At 30.5% G+C, this 16,055-nt stretch overlaps 4 protein-coding genes across 4 annotated transcripts; 2 read left to right on the top strand and 2 right to left on the bottom strand.

Moving 5' to 3' along the window:
- Positions 1-1,408: 1,408 nt before the first annotated feature.
- On the top strand, positions 1,409-6,369 carry LOC115034784. The gene is made up of 2 exons (XM_029492231.1): positions 1,409-1,528; positions 5,395-6,369. Exon 2 carries the CDS (start codon positions 5,444-5,446, stop codon positions 6,284-6,286), a length of 843 nt encoding a protein of 280 aa, XP_029348091.1. The 5' UTR covers positions 1,409-1,528; positions 5,395-5,443; the 3' UTR covers positions 6,287-6,369.
- A 1,096-nt stretch (positions 6,370-7,465) lies between these two features.
- LOC107884490 (protein ANTAGONIST OF LIKE HETEROCHROMATIN PROTEIN 1-like) lies at positions 7,466-11,433 on the bottom strand. The gene is made up of 3 exons (XM_016806697.2): positions 10,678-11,433; positions 10,499-10,587; positions 7,466-8,632 (listed from the first exon to the last, which is right to left on the bottom strand). The coding sequence occupies exons 1-3, from the start codon at positions 10,891-10,893 to the stop codon at positions 7,741-7,743; spliced, it is 1,197 nt and encodes a 398-aa protein (XP_016662186.1). The 5' UTR covers positions 10,894-11,433; the 3' UTR covers positions 7,466-7,740.
- On the top strand, positions 9,025-10,116 carry LOC100575317. Its single transcript, XM_003246348.4, has 2 exons — positions 9,025-9,371; positions 9,484-10,116. The coding sequence occupies exons 1-2, from the start codon at positions 9,205-9,207 to the stop codon at positions 9,971-9,973; spliced, it is 657 nt and encodes a 218-aa protein (XP_003246396.2). The 5' UTR covers positions 9,025-9,204; the 3' UTR covers positions 9,974-10,116.
- Positions 11,434-11,679: 246 nt separating the features above from the next.
- On the bottom strand, positions 11,680-12,398 carry LOC100574132. The gene is made up of 2 exons (XM_003246340.4): positions 12,239-12,398; positions 11,680-12,169 (listed from the first exon to the last, which is right to left on the bottom strand). Exon 2 carries the CDS (start codon positions 12,160-12,162, stop codon positions 11,809-11,811), a length of 354 nt encoding a protein of 117 aa, XP_003246388.1. The 5' UTR covers positions 12,163-12,169; positions 12,239-12,398; the 3' UTR covers positions 11,680-11,808.
- Positions 12,399-16,055: the final 3,657 nt, after the last annotated feature.

Genomic DNA, 16,055 nt, shown 5'->3' with positions numbered 1-16,055 from the left:
CATATTGCAGGTTACAAATTACTGAAAGCCAACCATCCAGACAATACGGCCCACGGTGGAGTCGCCATATTAATTAAATCCACCATAACATTCCAAATTCTTCCCAATTTCTGTCAGAACTTCCTACAATCCTGTGCGATTTTAATTAGCATAAATAATATTCCTGTAACAATTGCTGCACTATACTCACCTCCAAAACATACTGTTACAATTGCAGACTTTAATAACTATTTTTGTACTTTCGGCAATAATTTTATAGTGGGAGGCGACTTTAATGCCAAACACCAAAGTTGGGGTTGTCGAACGAATAACCCACGTGGTCTTGTCTTACGTGATGTCGCATGTATAAAAAAACTTAAAATACTTGCTCCCCAGGCCCTACTTACTGGCCAACTTCTGCTCAAAAAAACCCAGATATACTCGACATATTTGTCTCAAAAACCCCATCCAATTTATTTCACTCTATTGACAATATCTTGGACTTAAACTCCGACCACTCCTCAGTCGTATTAACACTTAACGAATATCCATTAATTCGCCTGGAACCTCCCAAACTCTTCAATGCCACAACTGATCGTTACAAATTTCATGATCTTGTTAACCATAAAATAAAACTGAATGTTAAATTAAAATCCACGGAGGACATTGACTCAGCAGTAAATAGCTTCACAAATATAATCCAATCAGCGGCATGGTCATCCACCTCTGAAGCAAACCATTCCTGTTTATACTAACAGTGAACGTGAAGTTTATGAATATTTTCGACAGTTGCATTCAGCATTTGTCGTGAGGGAAGTTCGATATTCATTTGATGGTAATATTGTTGATATATTTTGCTCATTTGAATGTGCCAATTATTTCAATCAGGAATATTTTGAGTCAAATCTTAAAAATTTACAATTTAAAGCTGGTTACACACTGAGCGGTTTGTCCGCGCGCGGTCGCGGTTTTTATCCGCGGCGATTTAAATTCGCTGTCGACACAAAGCTTACACACTATAACATTTTACGCGGATAATCGCACCAAAATTGCGCCAAATATCATTACCTCGTGGTTACTCGTTCGTGTATGATCTTTTATTCTCGTGCTCACAGTTTTTTAGCTTAGTTAAATAATTTTATCGAATTAAAAATGGTTTTTTTGAGTCGTACTCAGACCGTTTGTCTTGCTTATACCTATATTGCATAAAAAAAAACAGGAAAAACGAAAAAATAGGCGTTTTTGGGTTCATCCTCTAAACTTGAAAAGGCCTCGGGAAGGCCAATTTCAAGTTACGTTTATGACTTTAAGATTCCATCCAGACGAGTTCTTAAAGTACTACCGTATGTCAATTTCATCATTTGATGACTGGTAAGTAAATCATTATTGTTATAACATTAATAATTGTTCTGTCTTAAAAATAATTGTATTCTAATAAAAATTATGATTTTAATTTTTAGTTATTACGAGTAAAGCATAGATTACAAAAAAAAAATACAATTCTTCGAGATTCAATACCACCTGAAGAAAGATTGTCAGTGACATTAAGGTAAAACAGTTATACCTCGCAAAGTATACTATATAAGCAAAACCATAAATTATAATATTTAATGAAACCACAAAATTAATTTTATATATATTTTCTCTATAAAATAAAAATAATTTTATGTAGCAGCCTTAGTTCTCTAAATATTTATAATAAAAATAACACAAATCATCAAATCATTAATATAGGTAATATTAAAACCTGTGTCAAAAAGCTATAAAAATTATATAATTCCATATAATAAAAAAAATATTTTCCAGTTAAACTATACTTAGGAGAAATAGTTGTGAAATAAAAAAAAATACGCTGGTGTTTTAGATTATAAATAATAGATTAAAATAGTCTTAATTAAATTTAAAAAAAAAATTATTAAAAGTAAGTGCACGTCCTGTGAAATATGTTGTAAATTATAAAACTTCTGATACATTTAGTTACCTACTTAATGTAAATTAATAGAACTATCTGAAAAAGATGGCTGCAGTGACTCATGATAATAAGTAGGAAGACTAGAATGTATTACTGCAGGTTGAGAGTACATTGTTGGTCCAGATACTGTCTGCGAATATCCTCCGAGTGGTAAATTGCTCTGATTATATACTTGACGATACATTGATGTATTATCAAGAGTAGGATTTTTTACCCTTTGTATAGCATTTATTAATTCAATGTAGAGCATTGGCTTTTTATCCTCACTGATAGATTTCATTTGAGGCAAAAGGGACATTAGAAATAATTTGTCTGGGTCAGTGGCTTCATTTTCACTCCTAAGAGACTTTAGTAACTCATCCTCAAAGTTAATTTTTTTTTATGGTTTCGTACGTTTCAGCATAGGTTTTACATTTTTGTTTACTGTTGTAGATGTCATGGATGTTTCCAAAACAGGATTTGAATTAGTGATTTCATCATTGACACAATTCCCTTCAATTAAATCCTCCTCCACTGTTTGCAAATTGTCTTTGCCTTGTTCGTCCTCAGTCTCCTCTTCGTCACTTTCGTAGTTAAAATTTCCTTCTGTTCTGATATGCATACAATTAATTATAAATTAGTAAATTCTTATATGCATTAATGGTATGGTTATAAATATTATATAAGGTTAACTATTTATATATAATCGAAGTATATATTTACTTTCTATTTTCCATTGTTGGTCGCAAGAACTCTAAAATTTCCGAAAATACGTATTTTTTTTTTTTTATTAGCTGCCTGGCCAGACTTTGTAATACATTTTTTTTTGTATGTGTCTCGCAAGTTTTTCCACTTTTTTTGCAATTCAATGACTACAATGTGAAAATACATAGATTAATACAAAGTTAATGTCCTATACCTATGCATTGTCAATAATAATTTTATAATATTTATTATTTAATTATTTATAAATTAACGTAACTTGGATTTGATTAAAAGTAACTCATTATTATTATTTTTTAGGAAAAATGAATTTAACCAACTGTAGTAAATACTCATGCATAATACTAAAATTAATAAAATTACTTTATTTACAATAATATCATCAAATACACTTAGTGAGATATTATAGACTGACTGACTGTCTTCGCTCAGAATTGTTTTTCCAATGTACTTATAGAATATAAAATATTTACATGAATATTTACGCAACAACAATTTTGAATAAAATCAAATTAATACACTAAATAAATAAAATAATTGTTATACATTTTATATTATACATTTTTATTAAACAATGATTTTTAATCGAGTTCAAATTTAATAAATCCATTAAACACAACTTATCCCTTTCAGGACAGCACCTTAATAACGTTGAAAAAGTAAAAATTTTTTTGGCAATTTCAAAATTTTTCCTATTTCTAAGATAGGATTTGAAAAAAAAAAATTTTTTTTTTTTATCCTTCATCCTTATTTTATCCTGGGACTTAAAAGTCTCGTCGGTCCTCTATGGTCTGGACTTAAAAGTCCCGTCAGTCATCTAGGTCATTTTTTTTTTACATACAAGCAATGTAAAAATAATTATAAAATTAAGGACTTTTAATAAAAAAATGTAAAAAAAAATGAAACAATTACAATTTAAAAAAAATGAGTACACAAATACAAAGGTAAGATATTTATTTAAATTTCATGATATTCATCAAAACAGTTTTTTTTCTCATTTATACACAGGTGTATGTTACAAATGAAACATTTAATTTGTCTATAATTGGTCTCAATTTAAATAATTTGTCCTTGTTATTAGGGGGCAATGATTTATTATCATTACAGTGCAAGTTCACAAGTATTTTTTCAAAAGTATTACGAGGCATAGCATTTGAAATTAACTTCACACCTAAATCGGGTGATGTGCTCCAGTAGTCCTTATAAGATGGAACACTGTGATACCCCATAAAAAAGTTTATACCAATAAATATAAGCATGTCTTCTCTTTGAATTCTCAATGTTTTGTTATTTTGTGTTCCATACAAATTGGTTTGATAAACCAAGTCATCTAGAATAGATTCCATGAAGACCATGAATACATCTGTTGGTGTATTGCACATATCAAATCCAATGGCTCCTTCTGGTTTTAAATATTCAGGTCTTACAGTTTTCACACCAGTCTTTCGAGCCCAAACCTGGTCGTCATCTGAATACTCTAACTCATCTAAAAAATAAAAATAAAAATAAAATAAAATTACATTTGAAAAAAAACTAATATAGTTCCTTACCTAAATCATTTGATTTTTTTGATTTTTTGGTTTTACTCTTGGTTATTTTACCCTTGGGTTTTTTTGTTTTGCATACATTTTTTCCCTCATCAACAACAACAGCTTCATTATTCAACATATCATTTTCATTGAGATTTATAGTCTCATCGCCATCAACAACATATACAAAGTCTAAACAAGTTTGTAATAAAAAACTTAGTTATTGTATTGAAATAGTTCAGAAATAAACATTTTATAAAACAAATAAGTTTCTTACCAACATCTTTTGATTTTTTGGTTTTACTCTTGGAATTTTTTGTCTTGCACACATTTTTTCCATCATCAACAACAGCAGCTTCATTATTCAACATATCATTTTCATTGAGATTTATAGTCTCAACAGTCAACACCATCAACAGCATATACAAATTCTAAACAAATGTGAAATAGTTTTTTTTGTTTATTTGTATAATTTGTAATATTGTATGGAACCACTTCAGAAATAAACTCACCACAAATGTCTAAATCAATGTCAACAGTGTCTTGCACTTCATCAACATTATTATACAAATCTAGTGGGCTTATTACATCTTCATCCAGTGTTTCAAAATCATCATCGAAATCTGAATTTATGTCCCCGTCATCTGGGATTTCATCCAAGAACCGCGAAATATCATCTACATTTAACTTATTAATTTTCTGCAAAAATAATTTGAAAGAAAAATAAATAATAATAAAATTATAATTTATAATAATTATTATTTATGCTAGGCCAAGCTTGTCACTGTAATGCCTAACGAGACTTCTAAGTCCCGATTAGTTTATAGCATTTAATATCCAACCTAACTATACTAGAGCATTTAATATTATAGAAAAAAGTAATATGGAGTATATCAATTACAAATAAAAAAAAATTGCATGCTTACCTTAATTAATACAGCGAATAAAAATTGTCAAATTTTCGAAAACTGTAAAAACGTGTTTATGAAAAGTAGTAATCAACAAACACTATTGAAACTATGATAACTGATTATTTTTTCTTCCAAGATAATTTTTTCTGGTAGAATACGGGACATAGAAGTCCCGTCGGGCAATAACAACTGTTCCACACTAATACGTAATTTTATACGATTTTTTTTTTGGCCGGGACTTTAAAGTCCCGTCTGTCCACAAAGGGTTATACAAGTTTAATATGTTGTTTTTTTTATTTAGATACTTGGCTACTGGGACAAATTTTTCGTCTTTACATTTCGACTTTTTGATGGGAGTATCGACCATAGCCAAAGTAGTTGATGAAACGTGTATGGTGGTTTGGGATGAGTTACAACCCACTGAAATGGCACCACCCACTCAAGAAAATTGGTTGGAAATAGCAGATGGTTTCTACAATATAACTCAATTTCCTAATTGCGTTGGAGCTGACGATGGTAAACACATCCGGTTGCAATGTCCAAAAAACAGTGGTACTCAGTATTACAACTATAAGAATTTTTTTTCTTTGGTTTTAATGGCAATCTGTGATTCAAATTATTGTTTCACAATAATCGATGTAGGGTCTTTTGGGAAAGAGAGCGATTGCAATATTTTTAAACAGTGCCCTTTTGGAAAAAAATTATACGCTGACAAAATAAATTTCCCTCAAGATAAATGTCTACCTGGTGATGAAGATGGTGTTGCTCAGCCATTTGTTCTTATAGCAGATGAAGCATTTGCGTTGAACAAACATTTATTACGACCTTTTCCTGGTAGAACTTTGATCGATAACAGGAGAATATTTAACTATCGTCTTTCCAGAGCAAGGCAAAAGATAGAATGCACTTTTGGAATTTTGTCCAACAAATGGAGAGTTTTCCATTCTACTCTACTAGTAACACCAGATGTTGCTGTGTCTATTACTAAGGCAGCATGCGTATTGCATAATTTTGTACGTCGTAGGGATGGTTTTAATTTTGAGGACATTGTTAGTTGTGAAATGCCCGATATATCAGAGAGAATATGTGTTGGAAATGCATCTTTAAATGCCAAAGATATAAGGGAGTATTTCGCAAAATACTTTAACAATCCAAAACATGCGCTAAGCTGGCAGAATAAGGTATTAGGTTAAACACGTTTATTTCATGCATTCAGTAGGTAGGTAATAAAGTAATATTGCGTCATAATTTTAAATGTTAACGGTCTATGTTTTTATTGTTATACTATAAAGTATGTTAATTTAACTAAATTAATTTGTATGTTAAACATATGTTGTATTCACTTGTATTATATAATATTTAACATTAATAAGTTGGATGACATCTACGATATACTAATAAGTGCTTACATTCATTATTCAAATTGTACCTATTTGTTACATATATTAGATATATTATTATATTATTATGTAATATATTATGTCATAATATATTATATTGTATTTATTATTAATTTTTTATTATTATTATTAATATCATTACTTATATAAGATTAAATATTATTATAATTTTTTCAATATCTACATTAATACAAATATTTATAGTAATATTATTTCATTAGTTCTTGAAAGTTGTAATATAAATTTTAAAATAAATTAATATATTTATTCATAGTTGTAGGCAAACGGTCTGTTCCTACGTCATTTGAATATTATTATTATTATATTTAATACAAATTTTAAATTTGAATACAAATATGAGTTCCTTTTTTGATTTGGAACATTTTATTATCGAGATATCTCAAGAAGAGTCCATTTGGAATTTAGGTAAGTATAATTTTTACCACTCAATACTCATTATGCACATTTATTTAGATTTTCATTACATTTTTATGTGTTTTTGCATAGTTTTTACTGTTTTTAGTATTTAAATTAACTTTTTGTTAAGTAGCTTATAGACCACTTCATAAATTATCTAAATTATTTATCTATACATAATACTTAATTAAAATGACGTGTACAATGAAATCTACATGCTAAATTTAGAATCAAAAGATTATCACGACAAGATTAAAAAATATAAAAGTTGGTCCCGGGTTGCAAAGGCTACTTTAAATGATTTTGACAGTCTCGACGAAACTGGGAAGAGAGAAAAAAGTAAGTATAGTCATCCTAAAATATATTAATTTATTTTAAAATTTATATTACAACTTTCAAGAACTAATGAAATAATATTACTATAAATATTTGTATTAATGTAGATATTGAAAAAATTATAATAATATTTAATCTTATATAAGTAATGATATTAATAATAATAATAAAAAATTAATAATAAATACAATATAATATATTATGACATAATATATTACATAATAATATAATAATATATCTAATATATGTAACAAATAGGTACAATTTGAATAATGAATGTAAGCACTTATTAGTATATCGTAGATGTCATCCAACTTATTAATGTTAAATATTATATAATATAAGTGAATACAACATATGTTTAACATACAAATGAATTTAGTTAAATTAACATACTTTATAGTATAACAATAAAAACATAGACCGTTAACATTTAAAATTATGACGCAATATTACTTTATTACCTACCTACTGAATGCATGAAATAAACGTGTTTAACCTAATACCTTATTCTGCCAGCTTAGCGCATGTTTTGGATTGTTAAAGTATTTTACGAAATACTCCCTTATATCTTTGGCATTTAAAGATGCATTTCCAACACCTATTCTCTCTGATATATCGGGCATTTCACAACTAACAGTGTCCTCAAAATTAAAACCATCCCTACGACGTACAAAATTATGCAATACGCATGCTGCCTTAGTAATAGACACAGCAACATCTGGTGTTACTAGTAGAGTAGAATGGAAAACTCTCCATTTGTTGGACAAAATTCCAAAAGTGCATTCTATCTTTTGCCTTGCTCTGGAAAGACGATAGTTAAATATTCTCCTGTTATCGTTCAAAGTTCTACCAGGAAAAGGTCGTAATAAATGTTTGTTCAACGCAAATGCTTCATCTGCTATAAGAACAAATGGCTGAGCAACACCATCTTCATCACCAGGTAGACATTTATCTTGAGGGAAATTTATTTTGTCAGCGTATAATTTTTTTCCAAAAGGGCACTGTTTAAAAATATTGCAATCGCTCTCTTTCCCAAAAGAGCCTACATCGATTATTGTGAAACAATAATTTGAATCACAGATTGCCATTAAAACCAAAGAAAAAAAATTCTTATAGTTGTAATACTGAGTACCACTGTTTTTTGGACATTGCAACCGGATGTGTTTACCATCGACAGCTCCAACGCAATTAGGAAATTGAGTTATATTGTAGAAACCATCTGCTATTTCTAACCAATTTTCTTGAGTGGGTGGTGCCATTTCAGTGGGTTGTAACTCATCCCAAACCACCATACACGTTTCATTAACTACTTTGGCTATGGTCGATACTCCCATCAAAAAGTCGAAATGTAAAGACGAAAAATTTGTCCCAGTAGCCAAGTATCTAAATAAAAAAAACAACATATTAAACTTGTATAAGTTGTATTTAATGGATTTATTAAATTTGAACTCGATTAAAAATCATTGTTTAATAAAAATGTATAATATAAAATGTATAACAATTATTTTATTTATTTAGTGTATTAATTTGATTTTATTCAAAATTGTTGTTGCGTAAATATTCATGTAAATATTTTATATTCTATAAGTACATTGGAAAAACAATTCTGAGCGAAGACAGTCAGTCAGTCTATAATATCTCACTAAGTGTATTTGATGATATTATTGTGAATAAAGTAATTTTATTAATTTAAGTATTATGCATGAGTATTTACTACAGTTGGTTAAATTCATTTTTCCTAAAAAATAATAATAATGAGTTACTTTTAATCAAATCCAAGTTACGTTAATTTATAAATAATTAAATAATAAATATTATAAAATTATTATTGACAATGCATAGGTATAGGACATTAACTTTGTTGGTGGCAGCATTGTGCTAAACAGTTCCCACCCGTACCTGGTTTTTTTTGGAGAAAAAAAAAAAAAAAAAGGACATTAACTTTGTATTAATCTATGTATTTTCACATTGTAGTCATTGAATTGCAAAAAAAGTGGAAAAACTTGCGAGACACATACAAAAAAAAATGTATTACAAAGTCTGGCCAGGCAGCTAATAAAAAAAAAAAATACGTATTCTCGGAAATTTTAAAGTTCTTGCGACCAACAATGGAAAATAGAAAGTAAATATATACTTCGATTATATATAAATAGTTAACCTTATATAATATTTATAACCATACCATTAATGCATATAAGAATTTACTAATTTATAATTAATTGTATGCATATCAGAACAGAAGGAAATTTTAACCACGAAAGTGACGAAGAGGAGACTGAGGACGAACAAGGCAAAGACAATTTGCAAACAGTGGAGGAGGATTTAATTGAAGGGAATTGTGTCAATGATGAAATCACTAATTCAAATCCTGTTTTGGAAACATCCATGACATCTACAACAGTAAACAAAAATGTAAAACCTATGCCGAAACGTACGAAACCATCAAAAAAAATTAACTTTGAGGATGAGTTACTAAAGTCTCTTAGGAGTGAAAATGAAGCCACTGACCCAGACAAATTATTTCTAATGTCCCTTTTGCCTCAAATGAAATCTATCAGTGAGGATAAAAAGCCAATGCTCTACATTGAATTAATAAATGCTATACAAAGGGTAAAAAATCCTACTCTTGATAATACATCAATGTATCGTCAAGTATATAATCAGAGCTATTTTCCACTCGGAGGATATTCGCAGACAGTATCTGGACCAACAATGTACTCTTAACCTGCAGTAATACATTCTAGTCTTCCTACTTATAATCATGAGTCACTGCAGCCATCTTTTTCAGATAGTTCTATTAATTTACATTAAGTAGGTATAACTAAATGTATCAGAAGTTTTATAATTTACAACATATTTCACAGGACGTGCACTTATTTTTAATAATTTTTTTTTTAAATTTAATTAAGACTATTTTAATCTATTATTTATAATCTAAAACACCAGCGTATTTTTTTTTATTTCACAACTATTTCTCCTAAGTATAGTTTAACTGGAAAATATTTTTTTTATTATATGGAATTATATAATTTTTATAGCTTTTTGACACAGGTTTTAATATTACCTATATTAATGATTTGATAATTTGTGTTATTTTTATTATAAATATTTAGAGAACTAAGGCTGCTACATAAAATTATTTTTATTTTATAGAGAAAATATATATATAATTAATTTTGTGGTTTCATTAAATATTATCATTTATGGTTTTGCTTATATAGTATACTTTGCGAGGTATAACTGTTTTACCTTAATGTCACTGACAATCTTTCTTCAGGTGGTATTGAATCTCGAAGAATTGTATTTTTTTTTTGTAATCTATGCTTTACTCGTAATAACTAAAAATTAAAATCATAATTTTTATTAGAATACAATTATTTTTAAGACAGAACAATTATTAATGTTATAACAATAATGATTTTACTTACCAGTTCATCAAATGATGAAATTGACATACGGTAGTACTTTAAGAACTCGTCTGGATGGAATCTTAAAGTCATAAACGTAACTTGAAATTGGCCTTCCCGAGGCCTTTTCAAGTTTAGAGGATGAACCCAAAAACGCCTATTTTTTCGTTTTTCCTGTTTTTTTTTATGCAATATATAAGCAAGACAAACGGTCTGAGTACGACTCAAAAAAACCATTTTTAATTCGATAAAATTATTTAACTAAGCTAAAAAACTGTGAGCACGAGAATAAAAGATCATACACGAACGAGTAACCACGAGGTAATGATATTTGGCGCAATTTTGGTGCGATTATCCGCGTAAAATGTTACAGTGTGTAAGCTTTGTGTCGAAAGCGAATTTAAATCGCCGCGGATAAAAACCGCGACCGCGCGCGGACAAACCGCTCAGTGTGTAACCAGCTTTGTAAACAAATAATGTCTCCTACGGGTGACGTCACGGTCCGATTTCTCCCACTCCTACTTTTTCATATTTTCTATATGAGGCAACCTTTATTATCTATAAACCTTGGCGCAAACCCGCCAAAGTATTAAAATTATATTATTCTTTATCACGATGTAGATAACAGATCAGTCTTTTGTTATCAATTATTATTTATTATCAAAAACGATTTTTAAATCTAAAGCACAAACTAAGATGTACCTAAGCCCTTAGGTATATCTTAGTTCGTGGTCTAAAGCTAAAAAAATTAAGATATTAAATAAATAATTTTTTTTAAAAAATAAATTACATATTTTGTTTTAAACTCGATTAAATCATGTTTTAAACATGTTTAAAACAGTTGAAAAAATCATTTTAAAAAAAAATGTTTTAAGCAAAAAAAACATGTTTTAAACGATTAAAACAGTTTTTTTGATTTTTTTAAAAAAATCATGTTTTTAATCAACTCTGCTTGGGACAGTTCCTTTCCCGCAATATGTAATTACACTTATCATATATTTTGTTGAATTGTCACACATCATAATTATTTTTATTCCATATTTATTTGGTTTTGACGGAATATACATTTTAAACAGGCAACGACCTCGAAAACCAACTAACTGTTCGTCTATTGTTAGGTATAATCCTGGTTTGTATATTTTTGACAGTTCTTCATTTCAAATTACATTTACTTTGCCATTTAAATCCATTCTTTCCAACTACGTTGTCATTTTCAAAAAAAATTCTGGAACTTATTGGTAGCTCTGTTTCACGGGTGTTAGCAGGGGGGTTTGTACTTTTCTTACCCTTGTTTTTCACAGGTTTTTTTTGACTACCTTCATTTTGAATATTTATGATGTTCTCAATCATATCTTCATCTTGAATTGCAGGTGGATAATATTCTGGATCCGCATCGCTATCTTCCTCCTCAAAATCTTCAATAATAGTGTCCTCAATTTCACTGTCATCTGAATTAATTTCTTCAAGTAAACGCATTACTTCGTCATCATCCAGTTCACATGCCATTTTTAAACTAAAAAACGCACAGTTATACGCTTCAGATAAATAATGACGTACTAAATTTTTAAAACTTGAAACTTACCCTTTATTTATAACTATACGTCAAATCGATGAACCAAAAACAGCGTGTGTCACTAACTAGTAGTCGAATCGACGAACAAACATTTACGTTTATTACTAACTAGTAGTCGATTTGACGAGTGTGTCTTACGCAATCAAAGGTTGCTTTTCAACTGATAAAATTAGGTAATCATATTTTATCATAAAATAATTTCAACAACATTCTTGAGAGATACGTGTGTCATAACAGTGTGTACTATTAATAAACTAGAAATTATGGGAATTAAATTAACCTTGCTCGTCGAATCGACGAATAGTTAGTGTTCATTTTCACAAAAATGGCGTTATATTGTGATATTTTTAATAATTACCTACTTATCGTCGCATTAAGATATTTATCTTAAGATCTGTATACAGGGCCCGCGCAATTCCTGGGAGGGCGCAAAAATTATAAATTTTAATTTTATGTTAAAAATTACAGCGGTCAGTGTTGTATATTTTATTTACAAAAACTTCAACGTCCTTGAGGCTTGAGGTATATTAATTGAAGCATAGTTGAAAATAATATCTAATAATTATTATATATTTTATATAAAAGTATAAAACCAATAATAGTTAGTAAATACAATCTATCAATGTACAGGAAGACTTTACACTTAAGAAATAATTCTTAATAATTGATTAAAAATAATTACTGTTTTATGGAAATGTGGAATTACCAATAATTATGTTTGCCAATGAATTTGCGTCTATTTTTTAAAGCTAGAGTATCAATTATTTCGTCAGTGGTTACGACTAAATCCCGATGAATATTCATAACTGTTAAGCCGTTCAACCGATTTTCACCAGTCGTGTTCCTCAAATATGTTTTTAAACGCCGTAATGAGGAAAAAGATCTTTCACTGCTTGCAGTGGTTACTGGTAAAGTAATCAATACTTATAAAAGTTGATGAACCGTAGGAAATATTTCTTCATTGCAATTAATGAATGCTTCCGTAGCATTTTTAGGGTTTTTGTTTTTCACCTCATGATGCCATATTGTAAACTCGCCAATTGCAGATACTTCATCAGCTTCAATATCTGCATAATATGTCTTTAAAAGCTACTTGTAACAACTGCTACAACTTGTAACGGAATTGAATTATCGTTATGCAATCAGTCTATTAGTATCTATGGCATATGCGATAAACATTTATTTTGGTAAATTCCAGCCGCAGCCGACAACCGCGGCTCCCATAGAACATAGTCCCATTACTCGTCAGTCAAAACACGCTATACACGAACACATTTATTATATTTATACTGGTCATCAGTCTGCATTTCTGCAATTATCACTATCACTCTGCCCTTATTCAAATATCGTACTCTGTTAGACTGCGCCTCTCAATTATTCAACTAGAACAGTTTAAGTATTAAGTAGACAAGTAGTACAACACTACGACTCAGTACGACACGACACAATCGGACAACCGACTACCTAACCGAACATACCATTTTGTAAGTTTGTAAGTAGTTGTTTATTTTAAACTTAAAAATCTAATGAACTATTATAATTTATAATAATACTTAATATGTACGATTGTACGAATAATAATAGGTATCGCCGTATCCGGTAATCGCCGCGTATCACTCCGCCGCCACCAACCGGCTTACACACTCAAACATGTACAACACATTATTCGTTATTTATATTGTTTTATTTTTTTATTATAATTATAGCGATGTAACATACTGTCATCTGTGAGTTAAATAATATCATGTACGATGTACATATATTCATTGGGCGTGAATCGCCGTTTTTAGTATAAATTTATTGTCGTTGTTATTCGTGAAGGTCGGTCGGTGAGTAGAAGTGAAACGCAAACGCGAAGTATTTTGGTGATCAGGCATCACGGCCTATTATTATCCGTACAAAATAATCATAGGGACCTGTCATTTTTACAACATACGTATTTTGATCATTTTTAGTGTAAATAAATAAATATAAAGTATAACTACCTACCATTAATTTATTTCTACACAATAATAACTAGCCAATGTCGTCTGTTTTATTACTTTTAAAATGATTTTGCTTGCAAACACAGTTCTTAAATTTTGTTTAACTTAAATGGTTTAGGAATCAAGTAATACGGCTAAAATACTTAAGGGCGCATTTTGAAGTTTCGCCCCGTATTGCGCAATATTCGGTTGCTACTTGCTACGGCCCTGTCTGTATAGTATCCATATTATAGCTGACTGAACCAGTCAACTATAATTTTTATCAAATCGTCTCCGATTACTCCTAATGTGGTTTTAAAAATACGAAGTATCCCATAAAAAAAATGCCCTTTTTCAACGCAAATCACCATGGTCTTCAATAGATATATATTTATACAGTTCCAAAAGTCCATTGGCTCTACTGTTTTGCTATCACACCATAAACCGATTGTCATGAATTTCTTTCCTATAACTGAAGTCAGTCCTAAGTCCACTGTCGAAAAAGTTTCCCCAATAAAATTTGAAGAAGCCACTGTTTTACGATTGCAATACGAAAGTACATTACTTTCCCAGAATTCTGGTGTCATCAAATCTTGTATCTTAACTGGATTTTAGCAATGAACCCATAACAAATAGCACAATTATTTTTTGTTCAAAGACCTTTCCCTTCAAATCCGGTATGAAAATGTGTACCATGGATGTCACCTAAAACACAAATTCATTTTAATTATTACATTCGTAAATAGAGGCTAAGCCCTCCGCCAAATATTTTATCTTTTGTTATATTATAGCCTATATGACATAGGTATTGTTAACTTTTATAGCATACCTACAATAAAAAACTCAATAATAGTCAATATTCGCTAACATAAATATGAATTAATATGTGTACATGATTCCACGGTTCTAGTTTGTAATAGGTAATCAATTATAAATTCATATAATAGAAATAAACATAGATATACACATATTATACCTATCTATAAATATGGAAACGTCCAGGAAACTGCTTCCAGATTACGCGCGTGCTTTAAGAGCGGGTAAAGTACAATTGTTGGGTACACAATCGGCAATTCAAAATTGCGCGTTCGTATGCGATAGGCATATGTCGCAATGTTGTCACCCTGCTCCCCCGCCGCCGAAAATTGTGCGAGTGAACTTTGTACCTCAGAAGAAGGGGACGGTACCGTCGCGGTCAAGCCAAAGGCCGCCAGCACCCGCCGCTATACACTTTGTCGTTTCCGAGCCGTCTAGGCAAATTCCCGTAAATGTCGCGATCCGGTGCGCCGCCGCCGTTAAAACGCCATATTTGTTGTGTGTTCCGTGCACCTGAGCCTCGCTGCTCTTTAACTCGTCGCGAACGCCAGTTTTCGCGTTACGAGTATCCGCCCGTGTGCCAAACCACGATTCATTGGGTTACCTACCTACCGTCGCCCGTTCGAATTTCCGCAGTGCGAAATCGAGCCGTGGTCAACCACGTAATCCACGTGTTTTGTCGTCGAAGCCGCTCGCGCTTTCGACGCTTTCGTGTCGCGCCGCCCGTTGTGCACACGAAATTGGGTATTTCGACCTCCTGTGGTCAGTACATTCATTGTACATCGTCGCCCGCTCGTTTTACATACGCAGTGCGATTTTGCCGTGTTCCCACGTGTTCACGCTAGAGCTCTGCACGGTCTGGTCTTTTTCGGTCTTTGTGTATTGTAATTTAATGTGGTTCGGTCCGGTTTGGTCCCTTTGTCTACAAAAAAAAACTACAAATTAATGCAATAGGATACGAATTTATTATTCATATTACCTATGTCAAATATAAATATATATATATATGAATAATCATAATATATCGATGGGTTAGGCACACACAT

Source organism: Acyrthosiphon pisum, unplaced genomic scaffold (assembly GCF_005508785.2).
Source record: "Acyrthosiphon pisum isolate AL4f unplaced genomic scaffold, pea_aphid_22Mar2018_4r6ur Scaffold_21060;HRSCAF=22918, whole genome shotgun sequence".
NCBI lineage: Eukaryota > Metazoa > Arthropoda > Insecta > Hemiptera > Aphididae > Acyrthosiphon > Acyrthosiphon pisum.
This window is presented reverse-complemented; position numbering and strand designations above follow the sequence as displayed.